Source organism: Gavialis gangeticus, unplaced genomic scaffold (genome assembly GCF_001723915.1).
Source record: "Gavialis gangeticus isolate Ggan-Ray unplaced genomic scaffold, GavGan_comp1, whole genome shotgun sequence".
Classification (NCBI taxonomy): domain Eukaryota; kingdom Metazoa; phylum Chordata; order Crocodylia; family Gavialidae; genus Gavialis; species Gavialis gangeticus.
Genome location: NW_017729032.1, coordinates 141,896,468 through 141,912,790, shown reverse-complemented (window position 1 = coordinate 141,912,790; position 16,323 = coordinate 141,896,468). Strand labels below are relative to the sequence as shown.

The 16,323-nt window shown below is 40.2% G+C and overlaps 1 protein-coding gene across 2 annotated transcripts in view; it reads left to right on the top strand.

Annotated features, from left to right (window-relative positions):
- Positions 1 to 12,745, top strand: part of DCUN1D2 (defective in cullin neddylation 1 domain containing 2) — a 53,744-nt gene extending 40,999 nt beyond the window's left edge. For both annotated transcript variants that reach the window (XM_019524066.1, XM_019524067.1), the window contains exons 5-7: positions 4,890 to 4,972; positions 10,145 to 10,241; positions 12,189 to 12,745. In XM_019524066.1, coding sequence (XP_019379611.1) covers positions 4,890 to 4,972; positions 10,145 to 10,241; positions 12,189 to 12,268 — 260 coding nt within the window. In that variant the 3' untranslated portion in view covers positions 12,269 to 12,745. The remainder of the gene's footprint in view (positions 1 to 4,889; positions 4,973 to 10,144; positions 10,242 to 12,188) is intronic.
- The last annotated feature ends 3,578 nt before the right edge of the window (positions 12,746 to 16,323 follow it).

Genomic DNA, 16,323 nt, shown 5'->3' with positions numbered 1-16,323 from the left:
CTGGACCCCCATACTAGCTACCCCCTGGGCTCCAAGTGCCTCCCTGACTACTGCCCTGAGCACATTAAGTTGGCTTTCCCAAAGTCAAGCTTTTGCACTGTGCTAGTTACCCTCCCCACCTTTCTCTGACTAGCAAACTGCAGAGTTCTACAATTCAGTGACACTTCTTAAAGTCTTGAAGAATATTATTTGTTTTTTTTGAAGTTCAATAGCATGTAAAATATCCATTTTTTCATATTTAAAGTGCAATCTCTGAGCTTTTATGTAATACATGGAAACAAAGGGTTAATAATGCCCAGTAGTTCTTTATTTTACTAGTACAGTCAAAATTGTAGCTAGATTCAGTTTGGGTAGTTTACTAGCCTTACTAGCAGAGCCTCTAGATACCCAAAAAGCTCTGGATCTCAGTTCTCTCTCCTTTTTTTTTTTTGCTTGTTTTTTTTAAGGATGGGAAGAGTAGAAATTAAATTTGTAAAATGGTAGTTGTGCATTATTGAAAAATCAGGAAAATGAGGAAAGTCCAAATTCATAGTGGAGCAACATTTAACAGTAGAAGTTTTAGATCTCTCTCCTGCATTATTTTTTTTATTTATATATTTTTAAGTCCCACATGCATTATTATTATGGGTTGGGATTTTTTAGTCCCATGTTAGGCTAATAATAATTACATGTATATAATGCAATATATAAGAATACACAGTATAACAAAGTTAACATTCCTGGACAACCATAACTTACCAACCTTAACTTCAATGTTCAAAAAGTTTAATTTTTTCCAACATTGGGACTGAGAAATAATTAATGTTAATCTGAGGTTGAGAGCTTTATACATGGAGGTAGTTTAAATTTTTGCAATGCATTTTAAAAATACCAAATTTTACAGAGCAAAATCCACAACCCAGTCCCAGATATGCCATAAGTCCTTTAGACTCGGAAATAATTTATACTAGAGGTGCACCAATACATCGGTCCCATCATCATATTGGCACTGATAAAAGGAAAATTGACGTTATTGGCGATCAGCTTTTTTTGGCTGAGGTGGCCAATAATGTTGCCAGTAAATGCCATGTGCATGCGTGCAGCTGCAGCACAGCCCAGCAGCATGGAACGCAGTGTCTGGCTGGTAACTCTGTTGTGGCGGAAAAGGCATGGGGGAAGGGAGGGTTGTGTGGGAGGCAGACTGAGGCCCCTCTGCATTGAGGGCGGGGCAGAGGCAGGCGCTGCATTGCTCATGGCTCCGTTCTGTGCCACAGCTGCTTATCTGGGAGATGCTGGGGGGGAAGCTCCCACTGCTATGCGTACCCCAAGAGGAGGGGCAAGTGCCCTCCTAGATCTGCGCACAGAGCAAAGGTGGGCTGCCACTGAAGCTGGGGCTGCACTGGGCTGTTCCTGGCAGGGGAGCTGGGCTGGGAGGACAGGTGGCACTGCTACAGGGGGTTATGGGGTGGGCTGTAGACACCCCAGAACTTGCCATAGCTCCCCTCCCAGCACCACTGCCACCTGCCCCAAGCATAGCCCAGCCCAGCGCCACCCCCAGCTGTATGCCCCAATGGCAACTCATCCTTGCCCCACACAGATCCAGGGGCCGTATGCTCCCCATGCTGTCCTGGGGTCTGTGTACCAGCAAGAGCTGCCCCCACTCCCCGTGCCCCCCAGATGAGCTGTGGCTCAGTGCTGTGCCCCACCCCACCCTGGCTCACTGCCGGGGGCCTTGGCCTCCCCCGCTCCCCCCGTACCCCCATGCCTCTTCCTTCCCTGACGACAAACTTACCAGTCAGACATTGTTCTCCGTGCTGCTGGGCAGCATATTGGCAATCGAATCGGCATCAGGCAATATGGCTCATTAAAAATCAGCCACCAGTATCAGCCCAAAAAATCTCTACAAGTGCACCCCTCATTTATATCATTTCCAATTCTGGTTAGTGTAGTGACCTTAGTGTAGACTTGTGTCCTTGTGCATCAGTGTCCTGATGCTCTGTAAATATTGCTATACTGCTTCCTTTTTGGGAGGTTAGCTGTGCTTCTTGAACCAGCAGCAACATAATCCTTATGGCACTTCATCTAGGGAAATCAGTTCTTTTAAGGGTTAGCTTAGGTGGAGTACTGTGTGAATACAGCTGTGCTGCTCCTGGTTAAAAAAAGTAACCCACTTGTACCTCCCAAACCTAGCAGTATAGCAACCTTCATTTGTTGCCGAACACAATCATGCTGCATCTTCTCAGCAAGTGCAGCAGGATACTGGTGTCTCTTTGAGACAAAAGTTTAATTTCAGAGGGCGAGTCCAGATGAGCGCGCACGTGCCTCTTGCAGTGTCTCAGCCCCCTTTGAGATGCTGCAAGAGGCATATGAAGGAACAAAAAAAAGTTCCCTGTGCTGCAAATTTGTAGTGTGGGGACAAAATTAGACCCCTGGATATCCAAGGATCAAAAAGTACCCCAGGGGAAAAAATCAGGGCTATACCCCGAGGCAGCCAGCCCTCCACAGAGATGCTCTGGTAGCCAGTGGGAGTATCTCTATGCCTGGCCCTCGCCACAGTGCTGAAGCACACTGCCTGCACCGTGCGGGACAGGCAGTGGTGCAAGCTGCAGGGACCTGGACCCAGCTTCATGCCAGGTAAGTAGGGGGTTGGGGAGGCTGAAGGAGTGGGGGAGGGACCATGAGGGAGGGCCAGTCCAGGCCCAGCTCCCATTTATCCTCCCATACTCACCAGCAGTAGCAGCAGTAGTCTGGGCCGCTCAGGACTTCATGGCGGCCCCAGCTGCCTGGCATCCATCCTGCCACATTGCATTGGTGCACCCAGCTTGGCAGGGTACTGTGTGCTCTCAGAGCTCTGGGCCACTGGGGCTGAGCAGTGCTGAGCCCTGGGTGACGGCCACAGCACCCCTGAGCTTCCAGATGGCACATGGTGCCCTGTCAAGCCAGGCTGTACCCACATGGTGGCAGCAGCTGCAGCTGGTGCTAGGGAGCCAGAGCCAAGCCCCGCTGCCCCCCACCACATGGGGGGTGGGGGAGGGTGCTGTGCCATGAGGCCCCAAGTGGCCCCAACTGCCACTGCTGCTGCTGGTAAGCTGTGGCAGTGCGGGAGGCTGGAGCCAGGTGGAGGAGCGATTGGTTGGAGGGGTAGGAGCCAAGAGGGGGAGCAGTCAGAAGCCTGGAGCCAACTGGGGGAATCCCTAAATCATCTCCAGCCTCCTGATCACTCCCCTGCTGGTCTCCAGTCTCCTGCTCGTCTCCAGCCTCCGGAGGACTGGAGACAGAGCAGGAGAACAAGTAATGGGCAGGAGACAAACAAGCCCCTGGAGAAAGCTGAAGACGTTCCCCTGCTTGTCTTCAGCCTCCTGCTTGTTCCCCTGCTTGTCTCCAGCCTCCTGCTCCTCCTGAGGCTGGAGATGAGCAGGGGAATGCGCTGGAGACCAGGGGGAATTGGCGGGGGAGCTGGGACCCTGCAGGCCCACCCCCTCACAAGCAGCCCCCACACCCATCTTCCCACGCACTGACTTGCATCCCTCCACACCCACCCACAATAATATTAATACAGAACTCATAATAAACCAAATTAAATCACAAAATGTTCCTGTCCCTGCTGTCCTTTCTAACTTTCTTTGAAATACCTTGGTCATTTTTTGTTTCTCTTTTCTGCCTTTAAGAGGTGTATTTTCCCTCATTTAAAAACTCTTACTATAAAATCTTTTTCTTCAAGATGCATTTAATAGTATTAAATGTTAGAACTATACAGTTGTGGAAAGAATGGCCTTTCATAATTATAAGCCTAAGTGATCATGATTAAAAAATAGTCAATTCAAATGAATTTTATGAACCATAAAATTATTTATATTAGTACCTTCCCATTACCATTATTATTCATTCAACATTACTAGTGTGAATAATTAACTGTAGTGCATACAAACAGCAGATTTTCAATATGGAAGTACCATAAAACTACAGATCAGTAAAACTGGGGTTAATCCTAAGGGGAATGAAAAGAAACACTAACCCAGCTGCCTCTCTCCCTTAATAACTGTTACACTGAATAAGCAGAGATCCTGCACAACACACTTTATGATATAGTAAGACTTTATTGCCCATCTAGTCAAGGGGAGAAGAGTAAAAGTGTAGACACCCCTAATTCTTTCAGCACCTGGCATTTGTGTGCTTTTTGTTGCAACTTCAATATATCTTTGTAAATGTAGATTTGCAATATGCATAAATTCTGCCTGCTTTAATAATATAGCAAACTCATTAGTAGAATCTAAAATTTCCTTTTCCAAACTTAAATTGTCTTCAAACCAAATACTGCTTTTGCTGGCATGATCAAGTTTGAAATGTAAAAGTCATATTTTCTGCTTTGTTGTCATTGGAGATGGGGGGCTTTCTGCTAAGCATATGTGAACACTTTCTCTAAAGGCTTCAGTTATTCAGAGGGCAATATTTGGTTTGATGACCATTTTTAAGCATATGAAATTTTACACAAAGACTGTTTCATTTGCAAGCATTATGATTTTATCCTGGTGTCCTACAACTTCACACACTAGCTTAGAACCTTCATTCTGTAGGGTCAAGAATAGGAGACCACAAGCAGCATTGGTAGCTTATGTTCAGACCTCTTCCACATCAGTGCACTACACCAGTGATTCTTTCTGGAGAATATAACCCGAGCTGTTAGTAATGCTGCTCTTGTAGGGAGTCTCAATTTAGAATTAAATAAGGCAAACTATCCAGTTAATTCTTAAGTATTCTTATTAACACCATCATGAAAAAGTAAAATGAAACATCTTTGCTCATATTTTCATTCCCAATTTCTGGATAATTTATAGCAATATATATTAAATGAATGAAAACTGAAACGAAAGATTCACTGTCATATTTACGTTGTGTTTTGTTTCTTGCAGATCTAGAAATGGCAATAGCATATTGGAATTTAGTCTTATCAGGAAGGTTTAAATTTTTAGATCTTTGGAATAAATTTTTGTTGGTAAGTATGTTTTTCTTCCTGTCAAAGTTGATTCACATTATTAAGGTGAACTAGGCAATTTGGAAGTGGTGTACATAGCAGAGAAAAGAAACACCAAGTAAAAGGCATCAGTTTCTTTCTGAGCATGTTTGCATTTGAAAATTCATGTGGAACATTGTTAAGGCAAACTCAATTAATCATATCTATATAACTTCCGTAATGTGGAGAAAAGGAGGTGAAGCAGAGAGATAACAATACGTTATTTTATAGTTTGAGTACTAGGTGACCCTGTATTCTCCTCTGGGGGAAAGTTGAATGTACAGTGTAACTCTAATTTTAGATTGTGATGGAGCCAATGTAGGTTCAGATTCACAGAAGTTTAGGGCTGGAAGGGACCTTGTGAGATCATCAGGTCCAGACCCCCTGCTCTGGGCAGGAAAGACTGCTGGAGTCAAATAACCCCAGCAAGGTGTGCATCCAGTCTCCTTCTGAAGACCTCCAGGGTAGGTGCCTGCACCACCCACACTGGGAGTCTGTTACAGAGTCTGGTCATGTGAACCATGAAGATGTTTTTCCTTGTATCCAGCCTGAAACATTTTTCTAGGAGTTTTTGACCATTGCTCCTGGCTTTCCCCTGGGGTGCCTTGGTGAATAGTTGTTCGCCTAGCCCTTCATGCACTCCCCTGATATATTTGTAAGCTGCCACCAGATCTCCCCCCTGAAGTCTTCTCTCTTTTCTAGGCTGAACAGTCCTATCTCATCCTCATACTGCTCTGTTTATCACCAGGCATGTTTTCCACCAGATTAAAATGTTTTACTTGTATGTTATTTATACACACAATACATGCAGTATCATGGATATTTATGAATACTTCAATTATATTCAGTTCTTTTCTGACTTGAAAGTTTGGGAGACTTTTTAAAATTTATTTAAACCAAAAAAAAGTGGAGCTTTTAACTAAAAAATGTTATAACGCCTTTTCTAGAGAGCAGTCTGTAATAGACTGAAAGTTATGGTACTTAAAGAATATCATTTTTCTATCCATGTACTTCTAGAGGTAGGGGTGGGGGGAATCTAAATCTCTTTGCAAGGGATATAGTATTCTACATACTTAATTTAAAAAAAGTTTATCTTAAATAAAGGATTTTGCCATTTAACTCCCTTTTACTCTAAAAACACTGTCCTTTGCATATGCCTATGATCAGGCAGTTTCAAAGTAGCAAAGTATTTCCTTAAATGTAAAACATTTTATTTTAAATTTCCTGTGAATCCAGCTCCAGAGCAGCTGGGGTTTATAAATGGAAGGTCTGTGTTTTGTACACCAGTTTCTCCTGACAATGTCGTAAGATTTCACATCGTGCCCTCTTTGAAATTGAGTATAAATTTTAATACATTTGATATCTCTCTTTATATCAGATGTTCAACTTTTCTTTGCTTAGCCATGTAATCAATGTTCATTATGTAAGATTTTAAAGATTGCTGTCTTCACAGTATTGTAGGTGGGGCTGGTGGCTCCACATATTACAGTTACCCGACACTTCTAATTAAAGGAGCCTTTGTTTGTTTCTTGTAATTTCAACTGTTTAGGCTGAAATTTTACATGCCAAGGGCCAGATCCTGTTCCACCTATAGGTGCATAAGTGCAATCCCACTCCACTATGTTCAAGTCCGTGGGAATCCATTAATGCTGTGATCAGCAACACTTTTAGTCTGCAGGCTGGAATGAACCAGTTCAGATCAGAAGTAGCTGGATGCTAGGACCTAGCCACTGCTGCTGCTTTTCTCCACAGTGGCGCAGGGAGTGCATCTGCTGCCACCACTTTTTGCTGTGGTGACTCGGAAGAGGGTCCACTGCTGCTACCTCTCTTCAAGGTTGACTGCTTCCAAAGCCTCCCATTACTAAAGCCCCATCTCCACAAGCTGAATCAAATGTCTGTAGATTGCTAACCCCTGCATTAATACATCTTTGTTTTGGAGCACACTCATCATAGTTCTGAGACCTAAATTGCACAAAAGCAGAGAGAAAGAAAAGGACCTCAACCATCTTTTATATTAACTTTTTTTGTGTGGATTCAAGCAAGTAGAATAAGATCACATTAAGGATCTGGACAAATTATGTTTTAGCTGCTTTAAAAGGGGAGGGGAAGCTGCCGCTCAGGAATGTGCAACAGCTTAAATGGTGTAAATGTTCAGCCTGCATGATGCTATAGTGATACAAGTGGGCTAAATTGCCTTAACTTGTACCCCGAATGATATAGGGCTAAAACTGCAGCAGTTTTGCTACACTGGTATCATTCACTACAGCATCATGCAGATGTAGTAATTGTATTGATACTGAAGGATACCACTGTTACATCTTACTTGCTGCTTAAGTGTATAGAAAGTGGAGTAGGATCTTGTCCCCAACACCTGTCTTCAGGTTTTATTTATTTATTTGTAATTTCAACCAAAATGGTTCAGCTCTATAAAGAGGCAACTGAAACTTACGTTTTGCCTGTGTTAAATGTTTTGGGTTACTTTTTTTCTTTGAAAAACTCTGTCTGCTAGCATCCTCTTGCCATGTAAAATCTGCCCAACTCTAATCAGGAGTTGGGCAAAGAGTCTGTGCTCCAGCAGCTGCATAGAGAGAGGTGTGGAGTCCAGCATTAGCAGATTCAGGAGGGTGCAGTTTTCTATTGGCAGAATTCAGTTTTTTGTTTTTTTTTTTATTATTTTGATGGCTAAAATTGATGTTTATTTTTAAGCATTTATTTAGACTTTTATCAATTGAAATTTTCAGAATTGCAGAAAATTAGGGGTGTTCAATTTTTATCAATTTAGCACACACATGACAGCTGCTGCAGGAGCTGAAAGCTGTGCTGGTAAGGCTGTGCCAGAAGCATGGTTTGGGGCAGGGCTGGTAGCACTTGGGAGCCTTGTGCCACCAGCCCCTCACTCTGCCCAGGTCCCAGCTGGGGCAGGGGCCAAACTCCCGTGGAGCCTGGCCCAGCGGGAATTTTGCCCTTGCCCTGATCCTGGATGGGCATGCCAGACTCTGTGAGTTTGTCTCCTGCCCTAGCTGGGACCTGGGCAGAGCAGTTGGCAGGCAGCACCGGGCTCCCTGCTGCTACCAGCCCTGCCCTTCCAACCCCCGCTCCCGGGCACAGCCTTACCAGTGCAGCCCCCAGCTCCTGCAGCAGCTGTCATGCTTGTGTGTGTATACATGCAGTGTCCCAGACCCAGATTTCTTTGCCTCCACCCTGGATTTTTTTTTAATGTCTCCTTTCTACAAATTTCAATAATTGACCTGTTAGTGTCAAGTGAAATTGATGTTTATCAACATCTAGCAATTAAAAATTAAATCCTGCCAAGCCTAAGTATTATGGTCTCACTCTATTTTGATTCCTGCTCCACCCAAAATTTAAAATCTCCTGCCTGGAAACAACACTGGCATTTCTTATTTGGGCAATACTGCAGTCAGTTGACTTAATGACTCATTATAATCTACCTGATTCCTGCTGATTTGCTTTTCATTTCACAGGTGTTAACAATTTTCTTTCCTTTGTGATCCTCTTGAAGTTTCACTAATCAAGCTACCCTGTCTTCAGCAATTTTGCTGTCTGCTTGCTGCTCCTGGTCTTTCCTCTCTTCTCCTACTTTACAGTCTGCAGAATATTTTTATCTGTTGTTAGAATCCTAGATCTGCCCACGGAATTCACTCTTCAGCTACAATTTTAGCTTTTGGTGGAGCAGCCATGAGCTGCTGACTTTTTGTCTGTAAAAGGGCGAAAATTATAGTTTTTGCCTGAGCAGAAAAGTCAGGGTGAGTGAACTGAAAATTGGGCACTCCAGTCTATGTGGCCATGGTTCTGGAAAAATCTTTGTTCTTCATTCTGCCTTCCCCAAAACAAGGTGTGTATCTTATTTGAAGGTGTGGTATGTGAGAAAAGATGGTGATGAAAGAATATATCATCATGCATATTCATGAGGGAGCCATGTTAAAGTTGCATAGGTAACCTTAAATCATGATATTTCATAACTTGAGTGCTTGGCACTGCAACTTTAATCTTTTAATTTTTGTGTGACTAATACTCTGTATTTCAGTGTTTTCCCAGAATTAATACATCATAGGAGGATATTCTCTGTAAGCATCCTGCTAATTTAGGTTAACACAGGCAAACACAGGTGTAAACTGAATTTGTGTCTTTATAAACAAAACTCATCAGTGTGCACTTGTAATTCAATGGCATATTTCATCTTAAAAGGCTTCGAGCCTGTGAATGCCTGATTTCATATCCTAAGGTAACTGGTTTTCAAATACTGTATTCCTTTATTGTTGTGACTCTTCTAAAGTCTGTTTTGAGGCAGTGGAAGCAGCATTTTTGAAATGTCAGTAATACAGTAGGGGTCCATCATGTACATGTACGTGAAGTGTGATTGGTGTACTTGGCCCCATATAGGACTAGTCCTAAAAATTTTTGGTGGTATATCCAGTTTATTGTCCCCATATGCTGTGGTTGGAGGCCACAACCTCCTGGCTTCTCCCTGCCACCCTTATTTCCACTTGCACTTTCTCTGTCTATGGAAGCACATCATACTTGTACATAATATTTGCAAATCTTCATAATCTCTGATAACATCTTTTTCCTATATCTGCTGGCAATGGAAAGGTGCATATCAACTGTGAATTAGGGAGAGAAATTAAGAAACCATAGTCGTATCCTGCAAAGGCTACCAGCAAGTTGAAGTAACTGGGATTGCAAATGATGAACCGAGAACTGTTTTGGTTGCTATTTTATCATAGCTCCTTTATGCCTTATGATGTAATCTTTAATTATGTGATCCTGTGCTGTAACTTGCATGGTCCCCCTGCCTCCATCAAGTACAGGATGGACAGTACTCAACTTACTGAACAATTCTTCTATATTTTATCACTCCAGTTCAGTGTGTGGCTCTAGTCCTGTACAAGTCTAAGTATCACAGCTTTTAAAAAACAATAATGGGAGTACAGTTGAAGAAATAAAAGGAACTGTTCAGTTCAAGCAGCATTTTATTTCATAGTATTATTGGAAAGCTGCTGGACTTAGTAGACAGCATTATCATAATCATATTTAACTATGACATTTTCTCTTTTGGAAAAACTGGGTGTTACAGATTATTGTCAAATTCTGTAGTAGTTTTATTGTAATGCAATTTGTTTTCATATTATATAGGAACATCATAAAAGATCAATCCCAAAAGATACGTGGAATCTTCTGTTAGACTTTGGAAATATGATTGCAGATGATATGTCCAACTATGATGAAGAAGGTAACAAGTATTAATTTTTTTTTAATTAGATTTAGTAAAATTGGGATAGTTTACATAAACAAAAAGAACTTTGAATCTTAATATGTATTTACATTAGGCGTTTAACCGCAAATATACCATATCAGATTTATTGCCAAAAATGTCTCTCTCTTAGGCTGAACAGAAAAAATAAATAATTCTTGACTCTACTGCTTCAGTGTGTGCTATCCAATGTGTTATGTTACAGAAGTCTCGTTAAAACTGAATTTTTATACAAAGAGGATTGTTAATTTTTAACTGAAGGTTGCTATATTACTCTCTCATGGCAAAAATAACACACAGATATTTTTAGCGTGCACAAGTGTGGGAGTTAGTTAACTCTGCTTATGGAAATATTAATTCATAATTGGTTTAAACTTATGATACTGGTCCTTAATTCTGCTAATAAAATATTAAAAGAAATATTTCTTAGCATCTACATGTTCTCATTCAGATATATTTACACTAACAGCCTCTAGCCTAAAAACACCAATGTTGGAGTAACTTTGTGCACAAGAGTATTCTGTATGATGTGAATCCCTTTAATAGGATTAAATTACACTTCAGTTGTATTAAAAGCATTTTAAACATGTTCTTGTAACATAGAGTATACTGTAACATCATTGATTTCGACCATTACTCCAGTTTATCAAAATCCTTCTGGATGTTAGTCTTACCCTGCAGAATGTCTGCAACTTCACCCAATTTAGTGTCCTCTACAAATCTGCTAACTGTACTCAATCCCATCTCCCAAATCGTTAATAAAGATATTAAAGAATATCAAAACCTAGAACAGGTCCCTGGGTACCCGACTTGATACCTTCACCCAACTAGACAATGGGTCACTGATGAATATTCTTTGAGCATGAAAATCCAGCCAATTATATATATACACCTAGGAGTGTTTTTTTAATCTAGTCTGTATTTCCTTAGCTTACCATGATAAAGGCTTGACTAAGTCAAAGTATATCACATCCACTGTTTTTCCCCCTCTTCTGTTCCCCACCCTATCCACAGAGCCCATCACCTTGTCATAGAAGGAAATCAGGATGGTTAGGCATGACTTGCTCTTGATGAATCCATGTTGACTGTTCCTGATCTTTTTTTTTTTTTCTTCTCCAAATGCATAGAAACGGGCTCCTTGATGATCTGCTCCTTGATCTTTCCTGCTATTGAGATCAGACTGTCCAGTCTGTAATTCCCCAGATCCTCAGTCTCCCCTTTCTTAAATATGGGCAATATATTTGCCCTTTTGCAGTCAGCCAGCACCTCACCTGACCTCCATAAGGTCTCTAATAGCCACTGGCTCTGAAATTACCTCAGCCAATTCCTTCAGTACTCCAGGATGTATCCCATCCAGCCCTGCTGACTTAAACATCCAGGTTCTTTAAGTAATCCTTAACTAGTTCTTTACCTACTCTAAGCTGTTTATGACCTCCCCATCCTGGCTGCCAGCTGCACTTGTCAACTGATAACTAGCCTTATTTGTGAAGACTGAAGTGAAAAAGGCATTAAATAGGCCTTCTCTGCATCTCTTATTACCCTCTGTATTCAGTAAGGGGCCTGTGCTGTCCTTGGTCTTCCTTTTTACTTCTGATGTACTTGTAGATTTTTTTTTATTGTCTTTTATGTCTCTTGCTAGTTACATTTTAAATCATGCCTTGGCTTTCCTGATTTTTCTCCCTGCATACCCATGCAGTACACTTATTCTCCTCCCCAGTAATGCAGTTGAGAGAGAATATGCTTTAGTGTTTTTATGCTTTTTTACTGTTTAGGCACATTTTTGTATTTTCTGAAAGATTATGCAGTCACTACATTGTAGTCAGTCCAACATCTAAGTAATATCATGCTGTGAACTTGTGATCATTTGTATTTAAAGACTAAACAGGTTTCTCTTAAATTATGAATCATTTTTTGGTTTTTATTTAGGAGCATGGCCTGTTCTCATAGACGATTTTGTGGAGTATGCACGACCAGTAGTCACAGGAGGAAAGCGTAAAACATCCTAACCACAGACTCTTCATAATAAACTAAGTTTGCAGTCTGAACTGCATCAGGTAACGAAGACATTTTGGCCAATAACCACGCACACTGTTGCTGGTTTCAGTGGTCATGGTGAGACACCACTGACAAAACTGAGATTTGCTCCTTTTTGCCTAAAGGAAATGATGGCTGACTTATGGACACTGCAAGAACAAACTCAGAAGATAGTCCAGGCTGCTCGTAGGATATTGGCTTCAATTATTGTACTGGGTGTATCATATAGGATGTAGATTTTTGCATGATTTTATACTTTGGAGAAGTTTAAATAGAGGCCATTTTATTGAAGTTCTGACAGCACAGCATGCCATTCAGTTCATGATCCAAGGTGAACACCAGCAGTTACATAAATAAAACTGTATTATATTGTACTTATATTAAAAGCAGTATTTGTGGTATATAAATTAAATCCCTAAATAAAACTTATGTAGTATGTTGTATTTTTATACAGGTCAGCTCTGTGAATTAGTCCTAATCATATAAACTTATGACAGAATACTTACTGATATTTTTTTTTACTTGAAGCCAGGATTCTAATTTTATATTTTTAAACTTTCTAATGTATAGATTGATTGTACCTGGCTTTTTTTCTCACCTTAGAATTAACTTCATCAGTGTTCACAAAGTGTTTAGTCAAATTAGTTAGCAATTGCTACTCTACATTGTATTGTGACTCCAAAGATGCTTTGAATAGGATTTGCGCTGTTGGTTGACTATTCCTTACCTTTATTAAAAAAGAAAAAAATAGACACTTAAACAACCAAAGACACCTTTTATAATTCAAGTGTCATAGTTAAGTACAATTTAGTTGTTCTTCAATTTCACATTTTCTGTTTATTTTTTGTATGTGGTGAATTGATGAGATTGGCAGATTCTTTGTTGTTAGCCTGCAATGTATGATAAAAAAATTCCAGGCAAATGCAGCCTTCTGTGCATGCAGTTCCTGATTTGTTTGCTCCCAAAACAGAAGCAAACCTACAGACAGACTATAACCACAGTACAGATAACATATCTTAATACCAATCTGGAAAAAGTTTTGGACTTTGGAAGACTTCTTTCTCTACACTAAAAACTTCAGCACCCAAGTATTCTGGTAAAATAAAAATGGAATATTAGTGAGGGTGTAAATAGGTGCAGTACCTCTGACATCTGTGGAGTTGTATCTGTTTATACCAGGTCTGACTTTAGGTCAGTCAGCTGTTTGTTTTTTTTTTTTCCCCCCTCTATATCCCTCCATATAGACTGCTCTGGTATAGCTCAAGGGCCAGTCTTCTCTTTCTCTATAATGACTTCCTATCCCTGATTATAACATGTACGTATAAGAAAGAGATTTCACTGGAAACTTTCACATATTTTAACACACAGGGCTTTTGTAAATTCTACCTCATCGCACTGAGTCTGTTGTAGTCACTGTAGAAGTTTGTTAAAGGAAAGAGTTGTGGAATATTTACAACTATTTGGTTTAAGAGTTGAACTGTGTATAAGAGTTGAACTGACACAAGACCTTGGAAATGATAGGACGTTAACTAAGTTACATAATTTATTGGTATTTTTAATATTTAGATCGTATATAAGATCATTTTAAACATCTTGTGACTTAATACACCATTTTTATTCATAAATCATGAAGATACGAGATTCATAGTACTAAAACAACTCTAACATTTAGAGTTTTTAAGTGTCTAAGTTTCAAATATGTCAGTGGCAGCTCGTAATAAATATAAATAAATATTTATCTGTCAGTATGTAACATGCCGAGTAAGGAAATTTTACCTTCATTCTTTCTTCCACATGTGTGAGTTTCACTTGTTCATACTGTTAAAAAGGAAGGGGGACACCTGCATATGTTTGAATTGGCACATTTTCTTCAGTAGGTTCCACAGCAGGCATGGTACAAATAAACCATTCAGTGGGTTTTTATTCTTAGTCTAGTTTTACCCCTCTTGAGTTTTTTATGAACCTTACATCTTGTTTGACAGTTAGCCACTAGATGTCAGTATCTCTGTCTTTAGATGCCTATCTCCTTTCTACATGGGAGTTAATATTTATAGGAACTAAGAAATAATACTACATCTAAAACAGTCCTCTACCAGCTTCTTAACTAAGCTTATGCATCTGTGTAGAAATACATCTGAGTGCATAGTTTATTCTACAGAAGTCAAATAAGGCAAATTTTAAAAAGCAGGAAGAATTGCACTTTTTTGGGGGGGACCCCAAGGCATACCATCTGTAGCTATTACGTAGTGAGCATTTAATATCCAGTTATGTCAGCCACAGCTGCCAGTCAAATTTAGAAGAATGCTTATTTCTTAGAAAATTGTAACCTGAAACGTATGTATACAGTACAAAACAAGCATGAATAACATACTTTGTAGATCCATTAAACAACTGAATGGCTTGCATTATAGCAGAGCTTGTGCAACATTTGTTCATGCTGAACTTCTATAGATTCAGTCTATTGAACAACCACTTCAACTTTTAAAATTCATACACTGTGTAAAATCCTTTTTTACTGAGAGAAAATAAGGTGAAAGCACTAATGTAGTAGCTCAGATGAGCTTCCTATCTGAGTTGGGGTTATCTTTTTAGTTAGTCTCACAGGAGGAGGATGCTCAGTGGTCCCGATGCATTGCAATTTCCCTCAAATGCATCTTTACTCACCTGTTTTTAAATATAATTTCTGTGGAGGCTCTTCATGGAAAACAGCTGTTGTAAGAGAGACTGAACAGAGCAGCTTCAAGGGAAATTGGTTGCTTGAAAGGTTGCAATTCTTCTGGGTGGAGTACCTTCCTTCAGTGCTGTTTTCAGTTTTCTAAATCTCTGAGGCAGTCTGGAATTTAGCTAAGATCCCCTCACATAAGAGCACAGAACAATATCTCTTAGCTGTTAACTCTGAGGCATCACAAAGCAAAGTAAATACTTCAGATGCGTACTTGCCAATTATTGCTGTCCCATATTCTGACCTACTCAAAGGGGTTGACTCTGACTTGTCTTTTCAGTAAACTGGTATAGTGATAATATCTAGGATGACCAATTTTTTATAAAAGCAAATTATACAGAAAAACTTTAGGCTGTTCAATGCATATAGTATTAATGCCTAGACATATGGTGTATATATTTTTTTTTTAAGTTTGTGCCAATTTGGTTTGACTTGTTTAGAATATCTGAAACTGAGTCACGGCATTTGTACTTGACAGTTCTAAATCAATGTGATTATATTATGTATACCATGTTAAGGAGAGCGAACCCATAGGCATTCACTTACACAATGCACCTGAGAGTCTTGCTGCTAAGTAAGCTGTACATTTGTAAATGATGTGGGAATGCAAAAGGAATAAATAGACTTTCAACAGAATGCATCAAAATCAATCACACACATTGTTTGTATGACTTTTGTCTGTTTAATGTTTTGGTTGGACTGGTAAGTTTGGTTTTTTGTTTTTTTATATAGCTGGATCGTTCAGAAACTGGCAAATATGTAACAGAAACAGTTTTTTTTTCCCTGTTTGTTCTTAAAAGGGCATTTTGCTTAACTTCAAGCTCTTACTTTTCAGAAAGGCTTAGACTCGTCCTGCTGTGTTGAACTGCAGTGATGGATTCATTAAGGAACAGTATAGTGACCAGACCAACTGCCTGAGCTCCAGTCTGTTAACCTTCAAAGTGTAAGGGTAAAAGATGTCAGTTAAACAGCGTGGACTGTTACGCTAGGATGTTTTGTTTACTTGTCATAGATGCCATTTTGTTAGCAGAAAAATGAGGAGGTTGGGGCAGAAAATAAAGTGGGTTTTTATTTCTTTTTAAATAGGAATAATATGGACAAGTTTAAACACTGTATGTGTCTGAGTTAAAGCAACTGGAGCCTCCTGAGAGGAGGGAGTTGAGAAAGGGATACAGACTCCTTTGTGCTTGCACTTTGTGTAAAAACATGCAACGCCTGGTGCCCTCTTCTATTCTTGTTTTCACTTGCACCACTTTACCAACATGGTGGGAAAAGAGTCTCCGCTGGTGACCTGCAGGAAGCCCC